The sequence below is a fragment of the Populus nigra genome, chromosome 16 (genome assembly GCF_951802175.1).
Source record: "Populus nigra chromosome 16, ddPopNigr1.1, whole genome shotgun sequence".
NCBI lineage: Eukaryota > Viridiplantae > Streptophyta > Magnoliopsida > Malpighiales > Salicaceae > Populus > Populus nigra.
Genome location: NC_084867.1, coordinates 3,731,756 through 3,749,164, shown reverse-complemented (window position 1 = coordinate 3,749,164; position 17,409 = coordinate 3,731,756). Strand labels below are relative to the sequence as shown.

General features: G+C 31.3%; 2 protein-coding genes across 2 annotated transcripts; one reads left to right on the top strand and one right to left on the bottom strand.

The window, feature by feature from the left end:
- The first annotated feature begins 5,779 nt into the window (after positions 1-5,779).
- Positions 5,780-11,063, top strand: LOC133675890 (exonuclease 1). Its single transcript, XM_062097427.1, has 12 exons — positions 5,780-5,944; positions 6,035-6,071; positions 6,171-6,345; positions 6,474-6,552; positions 6,936-6,980; positions 7,148-7,297; positions 7,432-7,546; positions 7,937-8,037; positions 9,212-9,309; positions 9,470-9,562; positions 9,898-10,115; positions 10,194-11,063. Exons 1-12 carry the CDS (start codon positions 5,867-5,869, stop codon positions 10,736-10,738), a joined length of 1,734 nt encoding a protein of 577 aa, XP_061953411.1. The 5' UTR covers positions 5,780-5,866; the 3' UTR covers positions 10,739-11,063.
- Positions 11,064-11,211: 148 nt separating this feature from the next.
- LOC133675891 (beta-glucosidase 44-like) lies at positions 11,212-14,653 on the bottom strand. The gene is made up of 11 exons (XM_062097429.1): positions 14,358-14,653; positions 14,130-14,188; positions 13,728-13,803; positions 13,561-13,632; positions 13,364-13,451; positions 12,974-13,226; positions 12,757-12,872; positions 11,993-12,210; positions 11,862-11,893; positions 11,679-11,781; positions 11,212-11,564 (listed from the first exon to the last, which is right to left on the bottom strand). Exons 1-11 carry the CDS (start codon positions 14,605-14,607, stop codon positions 11,287-11,289), a joined length of 1,545 nt encoding a protein of 514 aa, XP_061953413.1. The 5' UTR covers positions 14,608-14,653; the 3' UTR covers positions 11,212-11,286.
- Positions 14,654-17,409: the final 2,756 nt, after the last annotated feature.

Sequence of the window (17,409 nt, the reverse complement as noted above, 5' to 3'; positions counted from 1 at the left end):
AACCTGAATCATGAGATCGAGATAAACCACGAAGAAGCAAATTAAAAACATTTATGAAACCCAATTTCCAACTAACTCAATATTGACAAAAACTACTCGAGTCAACTTAGGTTAACCTGTCAAACTCGTAACCTGGGTTATGAGATCAAGATAACCTAATAGAAATAAATTGAAAACATTTATGAAACCCAATTTCCGACTAACTCAATACTGAATGATGAAAATAAAATAAAAAGTAAAAAAAAAGACAAAAAAAATAACCCAAGTCAACCCAGGATGACATGTTAAATCCATAACCTAAGTTATGAGATTTAGATAATTTCATAAAAAAAAATTAAAAAAAAATATGATGCTTCATTTCTAACAAATTCAAAGTTGAATGTTGAAATTGAGAGACAAAAAATAAATCTGTGAGATAGGGATAACTCGACAGAAAACAAATTGAAAAAAAAAATGAAGCTCAATTACTAGACAAACTAATATTGAAAGATAAAATTGAAAAAAAACTAAATAATAAAAAATATTGAGTTGTTGAAGGGTAAAATTGAAAAAAAATATTCATTTAAAAAGTGACCTAAAAATGAACAGAATCAACCCGAGTTACTTGATTAAGTACATGTTTGGATATTTGACAAGATCTTGGTTCATTTACTTATGCAATGAATCCATTACTATCACATTACAAGACTGTTGGATTAACAATGCTACAAACCACACCTAGTTCAATGATAAACTTCTTGACCCAAACATCTTTTTTTACGCCTTAGATATAGATATGTATTTAGATTCAATTGTAAAATCAGTTGTGATCTTTTGTTTGGAACTCTTCCAACTCACAACACCACCATTTAGAATAAAAACATATATCCTGACTGTGAATAGTTATCATCAATATCTGATTGAAAACTGACATCTGAATAATCATAAACTTCTAGTTCATGCTTTCCATACATCATAAAGACATTCTTAGTTCTTCTTAACTACTTAAGAATATTTTGAACTATCTTCTAGCAACTCTTACCTGGATTAAATTGGTATTTACTCATTATACTGAAAGTATAAAATATATATAATCTTATACATAACATTAGGAGTGTTTATTTCTAGTTCGGTTCGGTTTTTATAAAAAAAAAGTAACCAAAACCAATTTTTTTCTGAAAAAAAAACTAAAACCGGTTCAAACTGACCGGTTCGGTTTTTTCCAATTTGGCTCGTTTTTTTTTGTTTGGGTTCGGTTTGATTAAATTCGGTTTTTTCAGTTTTAGGCTTATAAAACCGAAACTGAACAGAACTGATTGGTTTTTTAAAAATTCTAATCGGTTTTTTTCACGGTTCGATTTTTTCAGTTATTGTTTTTCTCGATTTTCTCGGTTTTTTGGTTTTTTTGCTCACCCCTACATAACATTACATACATAATGGATCCTATAGCCAAAGCATATGAAATCCTTTCTATCCTATATCTCTTAATTTATGTTTTAGGATACATATCTTTGGAGATATGCATTCCTTACTAAATAGGTAAGTATCATTTTTTGGATTCTTCCATGCTAAACAGTTTTAACATATTATCTATATACGTGGATTTGGATAATCCAAGCAAACTTCTAGATCTATCTCTATAGATTTTTATTCTCAATACATAGGTTGCTTCTTCTATATTCTTTGTGGAGAAATTCTTGGACAACCGGATAATTAATGATTGTAGTAAAGAAATGCAATTTCCTATTAATTATAGGTCATCTACATATAATATTACAAAACAACTCTAATCCCACTAACCTTTTTTATAAACACAAGATTTATTTATATTTTTAATGAAATCAAACTATTTGATTATCTCATCAAAATAGATTTTCCAACTCCTTGAAGTTTGCTTAAGTCCATAAGCTTACTTTGTTGGCAAATTTCTTATATTCAAACCTTTAGGTTGTGTCATAAACATATTTTTATGAATATTCCTATTCAGGAATACAACTTCGATATCTATTTGCCAAATCATAATCATTATACGAAGCTATAGCAAGGAAAATACGTGTGAATTTTAACATAGCTACCAATGAGAAAGTTTCATCAAAGTCAACAACTTGTCTTTGTCTGTAACCTTTAACAATTAATTTAGCTTTGTGCATTTGTATATTGACTTTCATATCAGTCTTTCTTTCAAATACTGATTTACATCTAATGAGTTTTATCCCTTCATATGGATCAACCAAAGTCCATATACGGTTAGCGTGTATGGAATCCATTTTAGATTTCATAGCTTTAAGCTATTTATCAAAATCAATATTAGATATTGCTTTCATATAATTGGTAGACTCATCAAGTATGAGAAACTTGTCATCATCAGCTTTACAAGAAGTTGATATCTTAATAGTACATTACATGTCCTACCAGATCTATAAAGTTCTTATGTTTGTTGAGTTTTAGGCTGAACATCAAATGTTATAACCTTGGGCTTTAGTTCCATTTAGATGTCAGTTCGTGGTTCTTGAACTTCTTTAAATCTTATTTTCCTCCCACTCTTCACTTCAAGAAAAAAAAAATTTCTCTAGAAATGTAGCATATTTTGAGACAAACACCTTTTTTTCTCAACAGGATGGTAGAAATAATATCTAAATAATTCTTTTGCATATCTAACAAACTTATAATTATCTGACTTATCTCCTAGCTTTTTAGATATTATACGCTTTATATAAGCGTTACATCTCAAATCTTTAAGTATGATAAAATTGGTCTCCTACCATTTCATATCTTATATGAAATTTTATCAATAAATTTTTATGGAATCCTTTTTAAAAGGTAAGCAGTAGTTTGTCGGGTATAACCTTAAAAAAAAGTGAAAGATTTGTATAGCTCATCATGGATTGCACCATATCGAACATGATGCAATTTTTTCTTTTAGAAACTCCATTATGTTGTGGTGTTCTAGAAAGTGTCGATTATGAGAGAATCTCATTCTCTTTTAGATAATCTTGAAAATCTTAGTTGAAGTATTATTCACTACCCCGATCTGATCAAAGTATTTTAATACTCTTTCTAATTTATATTTTAACTTCTTTTCTAAATTTTTTAAACCTTTCAAATGATTCAGATTTTCATCAAATACACGTGACAATATCCAATATGGTCATCAATGATGAAACATGTATATACATCTATGGTACAAATCATTATTAGTTCACATACATTTACAAGGAGAATAATTCAACAACTTAATTGTGATTCCTAATATCAGAAGGATACCAAGAGGAGGCAAAAAGGAACATTAAATGTGACCTACAATATTTTAACTTGAAAACCAAATAGACGAAAACAAACAAATGATAAATACAAAGTTGAGATTAAAACCCTATTATAACTTGAAAACCAAATAGACGAAAACTTCTCCTTTAGTTCCTAGGATTATTAGGAAGCAGTATAAGCTATAAATAAGTCTTGTATCAGACCTACAATATTTTCTTTTCTTATTTTCTTCTCACGACACATAAAAACTTAGGACTTATGAGCTTTATTTTTATTTTTGTTAGCTACATCCCAAAGCTTAAATGAACTTAATTAATACTTTATTTTCAGCTGAGATCCAAGACTTGTTTGAATCAGGGTTTAGACTTATCAATAAAGGTTTTGAGTTGGTTTTTATATGTGGATCAAAAACTAAAGTGCACAAGGATAGATCCATTAGGGTTAATTTTTTAGAATTATTTAAACACATGTAAGCCTAAATTTCAGCAGCTATTGATTAATAACACTTCTGAATTTTTCAGTTTTAGCATGTGAGAGAGATTTTTATATTTTTATATTTTTGATCGAACTGAATTTGACTTATCAAAGATTAAATAGCTTTGTGGCATCATTCGACTTCATTAGTGTTAGTGCCTTGAGATAAGTTTTTATTGTATCACACTCCTACCAGACTTCTTTCGACTTTTCAAGATCAGATCTCAATCTTGATTGTGGGTTGCGCGACCACGTGATTATAAGGTTCGCATCAAAAGTAAATTTTATTGATTACTTTTTTATAATGTAGCAAAACATGAGAAAATAATAATAAAAAAGTGTTTTATATAAAAAGTACTTTCTAGCAAACAAATTAGAGAGCCTTTTTATTTTGTAACGGACCAACCCAAAACAAATTTAAAACAAACCATAAATATTTTATAACTATAAAAAAAATGTTTTCTAGTCAATAAAAAAAAGAATCCAAAATATTTCCCTTGATAACACTACATTAGTATATAGTAAATCACAAAGTAGGTAAAAAATGACCATTATTTTTAAAAAATTCATAATATTTCATGATAAAAGAGGAAAATATAAAATTTTATATATACAAAATTCTCATACAAACTCATATAATAATAATTATTTTTTTAGAAGGAAATAATTTAGATTGATTATCTATCACTTACATATTTCCCGTATCATAAAAAAATATTTTATGAAAATATAATATAAAGAATTTCTGTATAAAGAGCAATAAGGAATTGTATTATTTTAGTTTTTTTGTTGTGTTTTCTAATCTCTTAAATTAGAAAACACTTTTTTTTTATCTAAAACTTATATTGTTTTAATCAAAAGTGAATTTCAATGATTAATTTTTTATAATATAGCAAAACACAAGAAAATAAATAAAATACTTCATATAAAAATTATTTTCTAGCAAATAAATAAAAAATAAACCAACCCAAAACAAATTTAAAACAAACCATAAATATTTTATAATTATAAAATTTTTTTTTTCTAGTCGATAAAAAAGAATCACAAAACATTTTCCCTTGATAAGACAAAATCACAAATTAGACAAAAAATGAGTATTCTTTAAGAAAAAACTCAAAACATTTCATGATAAAAGAGAAAAAAATAATGTTATACATACAAATTCTTATACAAACTCATATAATAATTATTTTTTTTATGAGAAGTAAATCATTTAAAGTAATTGAACCCATAATCACTTGATATTCACTCTATTATAATTTTTTTATATAAAAATATAATATAAAAACATTGTGTACAAAAACTAACGAGGAATTGCATTACTTTAGTGTTTTGGTCGTGTTTTTTAATTTTTTAAATCAGAAAACACTTTTATTTTATCTAAAATTTATATTTTTTTAATTAAAAAGTGAATTTCATTGATTAATTTTTTATAATGTAGCAAAACACAAGAAAAAAAGTGCTTTATATAACAAATATTTTCCAACAAATAAATTAAAGAGTCTTTTTATTTTGTAATGGACCAACCCAAAACAAATTTAAAATAGACCATAAATATTTTATAATTATTAAAGAAATGTTTTTAAAAAATCACAAAACATTTCCCCTAGATAAACATAACATTAGTACATAGCAAATCACAATTTGAACAAAAAATGACCATTATTTTTAAAAAGCTCGAAACATTTCATGATTAAAAAAAATAATAATATTATACATACAAAAAATTCTCATACAAACTCATATAATAATTAATTTTTTATGAGAATTAAATCATTGAAATTGATTGAACCTTTATCTATCACTTACATATTCCCCATATCATAGAAAAAAATATTTTATGAAAATATAGTATAAAGAATTTGTTTGAAAATCGTTTTCTTTAGGAAATATTAGGAAAAGATTCACTAAACTAAATCTTACGTACGTGGCGATCTAGAATTAGCCAGTGAAGGATTATTGAAAACAGCCACGTCAAGTTAATCCCCCAAGAGTCCCAGCAAGGCACCTCAGTGCCGCGCATTTTGACATTTTGCCAATTTCCCGCCATTTCTCACCCTCTAAAAAAGTCACTATGACAGGCACAGACCAAAATTAAAAAATCAGAAAAAAAAATCGAAGGAAAGAAAACAGAACCTAAAAGCTGCAAATGGGTGTCAAAGATCTGCTCAAGTTCATGAAACCCTACATTGAACCTGTTCACATAAAAAAATATAATGGCAAACGTGTATTAATCTAAACCCCATCTGGGTTTTGTGTTTTTTTCAATGCTTTGATATTATGTTTTTTATTTACTTTTTTTTTGGTTTTTTTGCAGGTGGGTATTGATGCTTATAGTTGGCTACATAAAGGAGGTGTATAAAAAATCTATTTGAACTCATTTCTTCTTTTATTTATTTATTTTTGGTGTTGAAGGGAATTGGTTTTTTTTTTTTTGGGAAATGGTGCTGCAGCTTATTCATGTAGCATGGAGATTTGTTTAAATTCAAATAGCGAAAAGAAGTTGCGGTATTTAGACTATTTTATGCACAGAATTAATCTACTTAGACACTACAAGATTACACCAGTAGTTGTTTTTGATGGTGGAAATATTCCCTGTAAAGCTGGAACTGAACAAGACAGATACAGGTTAGTTAAATTCATTAAAAAATATTGCCTTTTTGGATAATGTGCAATATGTTCTTTATTGAGTTCCCATTTGGGGTTTAGTAATTGGAAATTCGAAATCTTATTTGGGGTTTTGTATTTCAATTTAGGAAAAGAAAAGCAAATCGTGAGTTGGCAATGGATAAGCTCAAAGAAGGGAATGCTAATGCTGCTACTGAATTTTTTCAGGTATGAGAAATTTTAACCAAATGAGTAAATTTCATCTTCCATGTTGTTTGTCCTAATTGAAAGATGGGTCAATGAGTAAAATGTCATATAGCCATATACACCAAAGTTTCTTAGCAGTTGTGACTGTTTCAAATTGTCCAATTCCATCTCTTGTTTGATTTTAATCTGGAAAATTTGAAGGTCTTTGGTATCTCAAGCAATGAATTATTAGTTGTTACTAAACTTTAGCCTTCACAGAATCTTGTGTGATTCTTTTACCCTCATGTTATAGCTTGTGTTTAATTATTCTTTACATTTTGCTAGGGTTTATATAATAGCTATCTATGTTTGGTTTCTTTTTCAATGTATATAAATTACTAATCTACATTGCCCTTTCCATACAGAGAGCAATTAGCATTACCCCATTGATGGCACATCAACTGATTCAGGTATGTGATGGCAGCATCTTTGACTGTGACCTGCTATCTGTAGCTCTAGAAATTATCATATTTCCATAGAATATAGATATCTGCATGTTAGAAGCTATCTACATTTTCTTGCGTACAGTATCTAAGTTATAATAAACCATGCCCTATGTCCTGTGATTACTTTTCAGATCTTGAGATCGGAAAACATAGAATTTTTGGTAGCTCCATACGAGGCTGATGCACAGTTAGCACATTTAGCTAGCCTTGAAGCAGAAAGAGGTGGTATAGCAGCTGTTATAACAGAGGACAGTGATCTATTGGCATATGGTTGCCAAGCTGTAAGAACTTTCATGAAACTTTGGTTTGTTGGAGATGGAGGTCTACTGCTCTCCTAATTACACAGCTGTCTTTGTTCATTACTGACAGTATTAGTGGTGGTATTGTCTTGACTTGATTTGCATTGGTTGCTCAGACTATTTTTAAGATGGATCGGTACGGCAATGGTGAGGAGATAGTTTTAGACAAGGTTTTTGATGCTGCAGCTCGCAAACCTTCATTCCAATGTTTTGATAAGGAATTGTTCATGGGTGAGTCCACCACTTTGAAGCTTGCTTAAAAGTTTACAAACCATAGAGAAGTTTTGAATATGAACAAATAGAAACAGACTAAAACAGAGAATATAAAACACATCGATCGTAGTGCTTTCATGCATCTGAATGGAAATATTTCCATTCTTTTATCGACTTTGGTTGCAGATTTTGTTTCCATAATTATAATAATATTCACATGAGCTTTCAGTTTTCAATCTCACGAGATAGAACTAATTACAAGAGGACATTGAATAGAAAACTAGCTCATATTTTGACCTCTGGGGTATGTGTATCATAGCTGGTTGTAAGAAAAATAGTCCTTATGTTTCCATTGTCGAATTAGTGCAATTAAACTGAAAACTGGCTCATTTTATGACATGTGTACAGGTATGTGTGTCTTAGCTGGTTGTGATTTCCTTCCATCTGTTCCTGGAATAGGGATTTCGAAGGCTCATTCTTATGTGTCCAAGTATCGGAACTTAGATCGTGTAAGTGTGTTCTGGTGCTTTTGATAGTCCATAATGTTGATCAAATTTCAAAACCTTAAGATGAAATCAGGCATAAACATGTTCCAATGCACTGCATAAAGGCTATGTTCACAGTAACAATCTCATGAGGTCATAATCAAATGATTTTGGAACTAAAGTGCATATCTGTAAATCAAACATTATTTTCACTTGATTTTCCCAATCTATAATATCATCAATTCTGTTGGTGACAAACAAATTCGATGAACATATTTTAAATTTTGATTGATCTTCAGAAGATGTTGGAATTTCCAGTAGGAAAAAATTATTATAGTTTCTGGTGCTATGGAAATTCTGTGGAATTCATGCAAGATACAAGCTTTTCTTTACAGAAATAGCTTGAGCTAAAGGTTAAAAATGAACTTTAAATTATTCAGAAAATGTTTGTTGAGCTTATAGTAGCTGTTGAGGTAACAATATTGTGCAAGGTTCCTGCCTTGAATCTGAGTTCTACTGAAAACAAATGAAAGGAGGAGCAGGAAACAACAGAATGCAGTGATAGCAAGAAAAACTTGTGTTTTAGATGGTTTCTATCCATGCTAGTTTTAACGACAGCAGTTTATTTATTCATTTTATAATAACATCTAAATTTGTCTGTTTTTCTCTATTTAGTTATGAAAACATGTTAAAGCATCTGAAAAGATATCTGGAATCTCTCTCTCTTTTTTTTTCCTGTCTGGCTAGAGAAAATGAACTTCTAATTATTCACTCTTCCTGTGGTTCTTTGGGGAAGCATATCATTGTTTCTAGACTTCTCTTTCTCTTTCTCGTACCCTACCCTTTTTCTGAATATTATTTGAGCCAAGACAGGAAAAATACGGTTGAATTTTATGGTTTGGTTCTTTTCCCTAAAACATTTCTCATCTCACTAGCTGAGAGTTGATCATGTATGAGCCTTGAAAAGCACATCTGGTTTGGTTTGCAACCAGTTTATTGTACTGCCCACTTATTTTGTCTGGCATTGTTTTTGGTCAAGGAGATATTGCATCTGCTACCCAAAAAAGGAGCCTTATCGATGACAACCTTGTGAACTTTTGTATGGTTTTACTCTGCCATGGAGTTAAACATTTATCCAACTGATGCTTCTAATTAATCAGTTTCTTTTGAAAGCTTATATTTGATGGCATACTTTCAGGTTTTATCAGTTTTGAAGTTGGAAAAAGGTCGACAAATGCCTGAAGATTATTCAAAATCTTTCATAGAGGCTCTAGCAGTTTTCCAGCACGCCAGAATGTGTGTAGATTGCAAAACTAATTATTCCAAATGATTTATTTCCTCATCCTTGTTGTCTTTCAAATTTAAGTTACTAAAATGATCTATCACTCGTTGCTCATTTTCTCGCTGCATATACTTATGGACTGACCCTTTTTTTTTTTTTTGGCATTGGACGCAGATATGATTCGAACAGTAAGAGACTGGAACACATGAAGCCTGTCCCTCAAAATTTACTGGAATCTTTGGAAGGGAAGCTGGATTTCCTTGGACCGTATCCTGTTTTAATTGAGCGAATACTATTTCTGAAAGTTCTACAGCTCCTGTTTCAGCTTGCACTTCCATGTCAAGCATAAAGAACTGTAGCCTTCAAAACCCAAGATGTTCTCGGCCACGGCACAGATGCTTTAGTAAATTCATCGAGGTTGTATTTAAAAAAGAACTGTATTGTTTTGTCTGGGATGAACACCTGGAGAGTTCTGGATGCTGGCTCCATATTGGGCGTATTTGACCTTAGCAATGCTAATCTACCCGTATAAACCTGTGCATATTGTGTGCTTGTGTCTGGTGTGCAATTTTTTTTCCTTGACTGATTGCAAATGACTCCAGAGAAATTCCTCCTTCCGTAGCAACTGCAATTGCTGAAGGGAACTTGGATCCAACAACCATGGAGGCCTTTGCTTGTTTTCGAAGTCCTGGACGTCTTCCAGACCCTATTTTCATTCAAAATCCTTCTCAACTTCAGAAACCCAAAGCTAAGGTTGTATCCAGACAGATGAACAGCTCGATGGCCTTTCTTTCCTATAAATCTGAAGGAGACAGTTCAGGCAAGTTTTTTAACCCACTTGACCTTTATTGATACAGACAATTGAAAATAATTTTACACTATGAGTTTATTGTACCAGGTGTGGTACTGAAGCAGGAGCCACTTTCCACTGAAAGTATGTATATCAGCGAAGCTCTAGCACTTCAGAAACTAATTTCGCCACCTGAAGTTAATATTAAAGAAACAGCAATGGTTCCCAATGATGTTCCACTGAAAGTTCCTAAGAACCCATTCAGGATTCAACAAGTTGAAGAAATCAACTTGGACCAGAAAGACAGCAGCACTGGACAAATCTCAGTTGTGCTTGACCATGAAAAGATGAATATACCATGGGCCGCTCCCGATGACATCCAGTCAGAGGTTCATGATAAAAGTCCTCCCAAGAAAAGAAAACTCAACAAAGTTCACTTAGATCAGGGAGCCAGCATTACTGCACAAGCTTCAGTGGTAACCAAGGCAGAAAACTCAGACAACGTGTGTGTTGCCGAGTCCCAAGAAAATGTGAATTCCATGCCTAAAATGACTTCTAATGGAAAGGGTAAAAATGAAAAGGCAAAGAGAAGCAAGCACATGAGTCTGGAGAACACGAAGAATACTATTTTGAATTTCTTTTCTCGAGCGTAACCTTTCAATCCCTTTGTTTATGATTGATTGCCCATTTTCTGGGTATCTTTCAGAAGCCTTGGTTGGATTTCATTTTTCATTGAAGTCCTGAAATAGGCCAGAGAAAAATTGGCTTTAAGATGTGAATTAGAGATTAAACTGTTTAGGCGACAAGGTCAAGAGAGCTTGCCCCATTGTTGTCCACCAAGGGCGGGGGTCTACACATGACATTTGCAGTTTTTTGAGCCTGGTTGGTAAGAGCTGAATTTGATGTTCTGGTTGCTTATGGAGATACGAGGATAAATTTTCATTATCATTCACAGTTAACACAATACGTTCTGAAAAACACTCCACTTAATTTTGCAATCCAGTACAATTACCAAAGCCATGCTTGAGGACTTTCTGCAATTTTTACGTTCTTGATAGGTTAAGGTGTTCTGCCAATGTCTGAAATTTAAACACCACTGAACAATCATAAATCAAAAAAGGAGCCAGAAAACGAAGATCTCAATAGCTTTATTGCAAGAACATTGTTTTCCAGACAACTAAATCAAAGAAAGCCTGCCAGCTTAATGTTTGTTCCGCTCTAGGAGATGCTTGAACCAATTGGCAGACATTTTTGGGTACCTCTTAAGGTTGGAGTAATCAACATACACAATTCCAAACCTTGAAGTGTAGCCTAATCTCCATTCAAAGTTGTCAAGTAATGACCAAGCAAAGTACCCAACCAAATTGGCTCCATCATCAGCTGCTTTCTTCAGTTGAGACAAATAGGCCTTGTAGTAGCCAATTCTAGTGGTGTCTTGCATTGCTTTGGAACGTGTGAGATTACCAGGATCATCCATCCCTGCATAAGAATTTTTTTTTTTTTAAATTCTCATATTAACAGGGTCAAACAAGCCCATAAAAAGTTACAACATGGCTTAAATAAGAAATCATGACGTATAGTAGTAGCTCATACCATTTTCAGACAGTATCATTGTAGGGTTTCCATAGCGCTCTTTGATGTACATCACAGCCTTGTACATACCCCATGGTACATTATAAAGCCAATAAGAATTTGCCTGCAAATGTCCAATTACTCATATGAAATAAACCCAAACCCATAGCTCATGCATTGTTAACTTGTGTGGGAAGAACTTACTCTTGGACCAATTTCCACTCCCTTCTTCTTATCTGCAAGATTCACAAGACACTGCACTTTAGTGACTGAAGGAGTAAATGAACTTCGACGTTCCACTATTTAAGAGAGAAAGGAGGGCAAGAGTTTCTTACAAGCAAATCCAGCATTCCAGTCTTGCTGGTAGCCCAAGTTCTTTGGTTTGGACTGATGTGGATCATACATGTAGTAAGTAGTATAATGGTTGATTCCCACAAAATCCATTGAGCCCTTCACCATCTTGACTTCTTCTTCTGTAAACTTGGGCAGCCTACTCCCGACAATATTTTGCATTGTTTTCGGATATTCACCATATACAATAGGATGAATAAACCTGCATGAAGCCAAAACCAGCGTGACATGATTTTTTTTAAGCTATCAAGATGTCTGAATTATATCATAAGGTTTGTTGACTTTACCATATGAATGTGTAATGCAACTGGAATGCCCTTGAAAGTATCTCATTCCCCTTACTTTTGTGGAAAAATATGTATCCCAAGTCTCAACCATACTTTCATATTCTTTTCTAGGTACATTCTTTAGATATACTTTCACTAACAATCTAAGTGCTTTAAATAAATTTCAGATAGCCCATGATCGATGACAGTAAGATGCAAGTTCTTCAAAATGTGTCAGCTAAATGCATCGAATTTTAAGCCATTTTCAAAGATGCATGCAGCATCTACTGTGGTTTTCAAATTTTAGCTCATCAACTACATTTTGGTGATAATTTATCTCCATGGTCAAAAGCATTGACCAAGAAGGTCAGCTTTAGTCACCCTGGGAAAGTATATGTGATCCTCAATTACCCCGCACCGATCACTGAAATGAAATAAAGAGGGAGAATTTCTTGCATTACTAAGCAGTAATGAATTTTTACCATCCAACATGAAAATCTCTTGCTCTTTGAGCTGCTAAGTTGTCAGCTTTTGATCTGGTAAGAGGTTCGTAATAAACAAAATCCAAGAGAATTCCAATCCTTCCCTTTTGTTTTTCCTGCAATGTAAAATGAAAAAAAGGGACAAGCTATAACATATTGTTCCATCGAATAAATGAATTCCATCCCATTCAAAATAAAAGAACAAATGCTAAATTACTTGATACTTTTCGCGATATCTCTGAACAGCAGCTGCATGAGATAAAATCAAATGATGAGCAACAATATAAGGCTCTGTTGCAGAATTGCCGACTGTACAATTCCCAAATGCTTTGGAACACCTTCCAGGAGCAAAGAACCCATTATCATATCCAAGCGCAGCCACCACTCTAGGTTCATTGAATGTCATCCAATTCTTTACTCGATCTCCAAAGGTCTTAAAACAGAAGTCTGCATAATCGGCAAAGTCTTTCCTGCAGAGCCCGAAGCATTTATCTAATTTCAATCTATTAAAGATGATTGCTCAAAAACATAATCCCCAGAAACAATCATTATGAAAGGTAAAAACTACACATGGGGAAACATTACTTCTTAGTGACTGTATACTTACACTACTTGGTTACTCAACAATCCATTATACTTCTTCTCAAGTGCTAGCGGAAGATCATAGTGATAAAGATTCGCATATGGAGTAATGCCTACAAAATATTCATGGACATAAATTATATCCCTATATCTTGATAAATGTGAAAGCAATTAGTTGGAAATCAACATACATCTCATTTAAAATTTCATAGAAAAGCATACCTCTTTTGATCATGTAGTCGATCAACCTATTATAGTATGCAACTCCGTTCCAATTCACTTTTCCAGCTCCATCTGCATCAAAGAAGTCAAAGAAGGCTAGGAAATCCAATGATACAAACTCACAAACAAAATTTGAATTTAATAGAAACTGCAGATGAAACAATTACCAGGGAAAATTCTGGACCATGAAATCGAGAACCGGTATGCATCGAAGTTCAACTTTTTCATGATATCTACATCTTCCTGCAACATCAATGGCAGAGTTTAGATCTAGCATGTGTCCTGAATGGGAGAAACTTGATAGAAATCAGATACAACATAGAATGGACATTTAATGCCATCAGAACAACACAATTTAAAATCTGCAGATAAGAAAGTTACACTAGTTATAATAATGTAATAGTAATGTTTAGTAACAGTATGCTAGATGTTCATATTTTTGGGGCATTCTCCTCATTCTTAGCAATGTAGTGATCCAAAATGCTGAAATTAAAATCAAAATGAAAGCTCAATCATGGGGATTTCCTTAATAGTAAGAAAGGTTAAGGACGGACAGGAGCAGGACCTACCTTGTAGCGGTGATACTGGTCCACTGACACTTCCCCTGTAGCATTATTGGCAACGATCCCTGCTCCCAAACATCAACATTTCATTTCATATTATTACCAAAACAAAATAATCTAAGGCCTCAATATTAAGTTTTTAACTTTTATCACTAGCTGTTGCCATAAGCCAACAAAAACATCATTGACTTGACATTAATGAAGCAACCAAACACCAGAACATCTTATTATTACCAGGAATTTTGACAAAGGCATCCCAAATGCTAGGCCCACGACCATCCTTGTCAGCCATGCCTTCAACTTGATAAGCAGAAGTAGCAGTTCCAAAGACAAACCCCTTAGGGAAGCCCTGTCTCAGCCCTCCGGCTGTTTCGAAACTAATGGTCTCTGACTGCTTTGAAGGTCCATTGAGTTCTGCTGCATGGGAGATACAGTGAGTAATACTGAGAAATAATATCAAGAATGGCAATGCCTTTGCTCTCATCTTGAAGACACAGAGAAAGAGTGGTCAGCGAGCAGTTAGAGAATACAGATAGTGAGTGGGGGAGTGTAGAAATTTATAGAAAATGAAAATAGCGGAAAAAAAAATTGCATAAAATCTTTACAAATTATATAATAAAATAAAGAGAAATTATTCGATGTGTCGATGCCTCATGCATCTTATCCCGTGGATGCGTTGGCGTTTGAGATTATTTTCTTGTCTTGTCGCTTACCTAATCTATAATCAGATCTTATTTTTATAAAATAAGGTATGATTATATATATATATATATATATATATATATATATATAATATAATATAAAGTCCTAAATACAGGAATGCAATGGTAAAAAAATTAACATTGTGAAGGTTAAAAATAACCATGGGTTTACCTGGTTTAGTACAGGTTCTATTATATAAGGTATGATTATATATATATATATTATAAAATAAGGTATGATTATATATATTATATAATATAATATTATTGCTTAAAAATTAGTAGGTTTACTTAGTTTAGTACACGTTCTATTACAATTGAATTATTAGACTTAGTGCATTCAGGTATTTAAGGACTAGCCCCTGTTAATTATTTTAATAGAGAATTTTAATCTGTGGTATTTAAGGACTAGCCCCTGTTAATTATTTTAATAGAGAATTTTAATCTGTGGTATTTATTGAAGTTTTTTTAAGATTTCATGGATTTATTTAATTCAAAGGAAGAGCGATGTTTATAAAATATTTTTTTATTTTTTATTTAATAGTTAAAATAAAATTTATTAGAAAATTAAAAATCTTACAATCAAACTCGAGGTAAAAAGTATAAAAATGTAAACAAGTATTTACAACAACATGGTATTCAATATAGGATTGCATGCCCACATAAACATGAATATAATGGTGTCTCGAAAAGAAAAATCAATTATTTAGTTGATGGTCTCATCTTGTTGGCTCATGCTAATTTTTTTTTTGATTAAGTTTTATCATAAAGTTAAATTCTAACCACCTCATTATTAAAAAAATAAAATCGACAAAGATAATTTTAGAAAAAAAATATTACAAAAAAAAAACACAAAAGAAACTACAAAAAAACTTTGTGAGAAAAAACACTATGGCAATTCACAGTAATTTACGAGGAAAGTTATAATGCTTTTATCACATATTGTAATTATAATTTTTAACCGGTTCAATATTAAAAAATAAAATAAAAAAAAGATAGTTTCAGAGAAAATCATCAAAAAACAAAAACAAAAAAAAACCATGCGGAGAAACACTGCAGCAATCAACAATGTTTTAAAGAAAAAAATTACAAAACTAAATTCTCAATCAGCTCAATATTAAAAAAAATAAAATCAATAAATATGATTTTGAAAAATAAAAAAAATAAAATAGAAAAATCATGTGGGAAAACACCGTAACAATCCACAATATTTTAAAGGAAAAAAATTATAAAGCAAAATTTTTAACCAGCTCAATATTAAAAAAATAAAATCGACAAAGATAATTATGAAAAAAATAAATAAAAAAGGGAGGAAATTTGAAAAAAAAAGTAATTTAAAAAAAGAAGAAAAAATAAACGAAAAAAAAAGAAAATGAAAAAAAATGAAAAAAAAACAAAAAAATATTCTGTAGATTACTAATCCATGTGTATTACTGTAATATGTGTGAGTGAACAGTAAATTTCTCTAATCCTTTAGGTAATTACTTAATTATATATATATATATAAAATAAAACAACGTTTTGAAGACGGTGTCTGGACAAGGACATTCCACATGTTTTTAATACAAAAAGACGCTAAATATCTGATAGCATTTATTGTTTGTCTGTGCTGTGGGCACGTGAAATTGAGCTGCTAGAATTTGCTTTATAGCCATGATTTTTGGCTTGTAGGATAAAAAAAGGAGAGACCACAAGAAAGCTTGGTTGATTTAAAATAATGAAAATGATATAATAATAAAAAAAATCCCCAGCTTTTGCAAAGGCAACTTCTGTGATATTTATAGAAGGCGGGACCTAAATTTGCTGGTCCAACTTTTATTTTCTCACCACACCTATATCAACGGCTTTTGTTGCCATCTGGAATTTTTTTATTTATTAATATAGATATTTGAATTAATTTTTGTATATATTGATTAATTTTATAAATTTTAAAATTAATAATCATATAAATCTTCAGTGATTAATCCTTATATATAACCAAGTATTGATGAGCTTCTTTACACTCTCACAATAATCATGCTTAAAATTAATTGCATAAGTTTATAACAATTATTTTAGTTCATGGTCGCTTACCTATAGTTAAAAATTATTTAAATTTATTAAACTAGTAGGAGATTAGACTAGTTGTAACAAAATTTGGATTGAGTTATATTTCAAATTATTTTTAATTAAACCGATCAAATCTGAGTGACCAACAAGTTAGCTTGTAATCCGATTGACCTCACCAAATTTAATTTCTAATTAAATTTAAATGATTAATGAATTAGCTTGTGATCTAGTTGGTTTAACTAAATTTGATACCATTACAATTAAATTAAATTTAAAAAATATATAAAATCTCATAATTAAAAAAATTTAAGTTAAATCGGCAATTTAGTGATCTAGAACCTTGATCAACTACCATTCAAACTATTCAAAAGTATTACTAGAATCTAAGATCTTCTCATCTCATGGACCAATTCATTGTATGGTATAATATAATAATATAATTCTAATAATGGATGAATATTAGTGTGCTTCTTCCGTACTTCGATAACCCAGTTGCCCACGGGTAGGCCCTGTATGTTTGGTAAAGGCATGTTACA

Excerpts from the sequence above, each read along its gene's own strand:
- LOC133675890 (XM_062097427.1), top strand. The coding sequence starts at position 5,867 with ATGGGTGTCAAAGATCTGCTCAAGTTCATGAAACCCTACATTGAACCT. Across the intron at positions 6,346-6,473 it reads ACTGAACAAGACAGATACAG|GAAAAGAAAAGCAAATCGTG; the intron begins GTTAGTTAAATT and ends ATTTCAATTTAG. Across the intron at positions 9,310-9,469 it reads GTTTTCCAGCACGCCAGAAT|ATATGATTCGAACAGTAAGA; the intron begins GTGTGTAGATTG and ends CATTGGACGCAG.
- LOC133675891 (XM_062097429.1), bottom strand. The coding sequence starts at position 14,607 with ATGAGAGCAAAGGCATTGCCATTCTTGATATTATTTCTCAGTATTACT. Across the intron at positions 13,452-13,560 it reads CGACTACATGATCAAAAGAG|GCATTACTCCATATGCGAAT; the intron begins GTATGCTTTTCT and ends AATATTTTGTAG. Across the intron at positions 12,873-12,973 it reads GATATCGCGAAAAGTATCAA|GAAAAACAAAAGGGAAGGAT; the intron begins GTAATTTAGCAT and ends TTTACATTGCAG.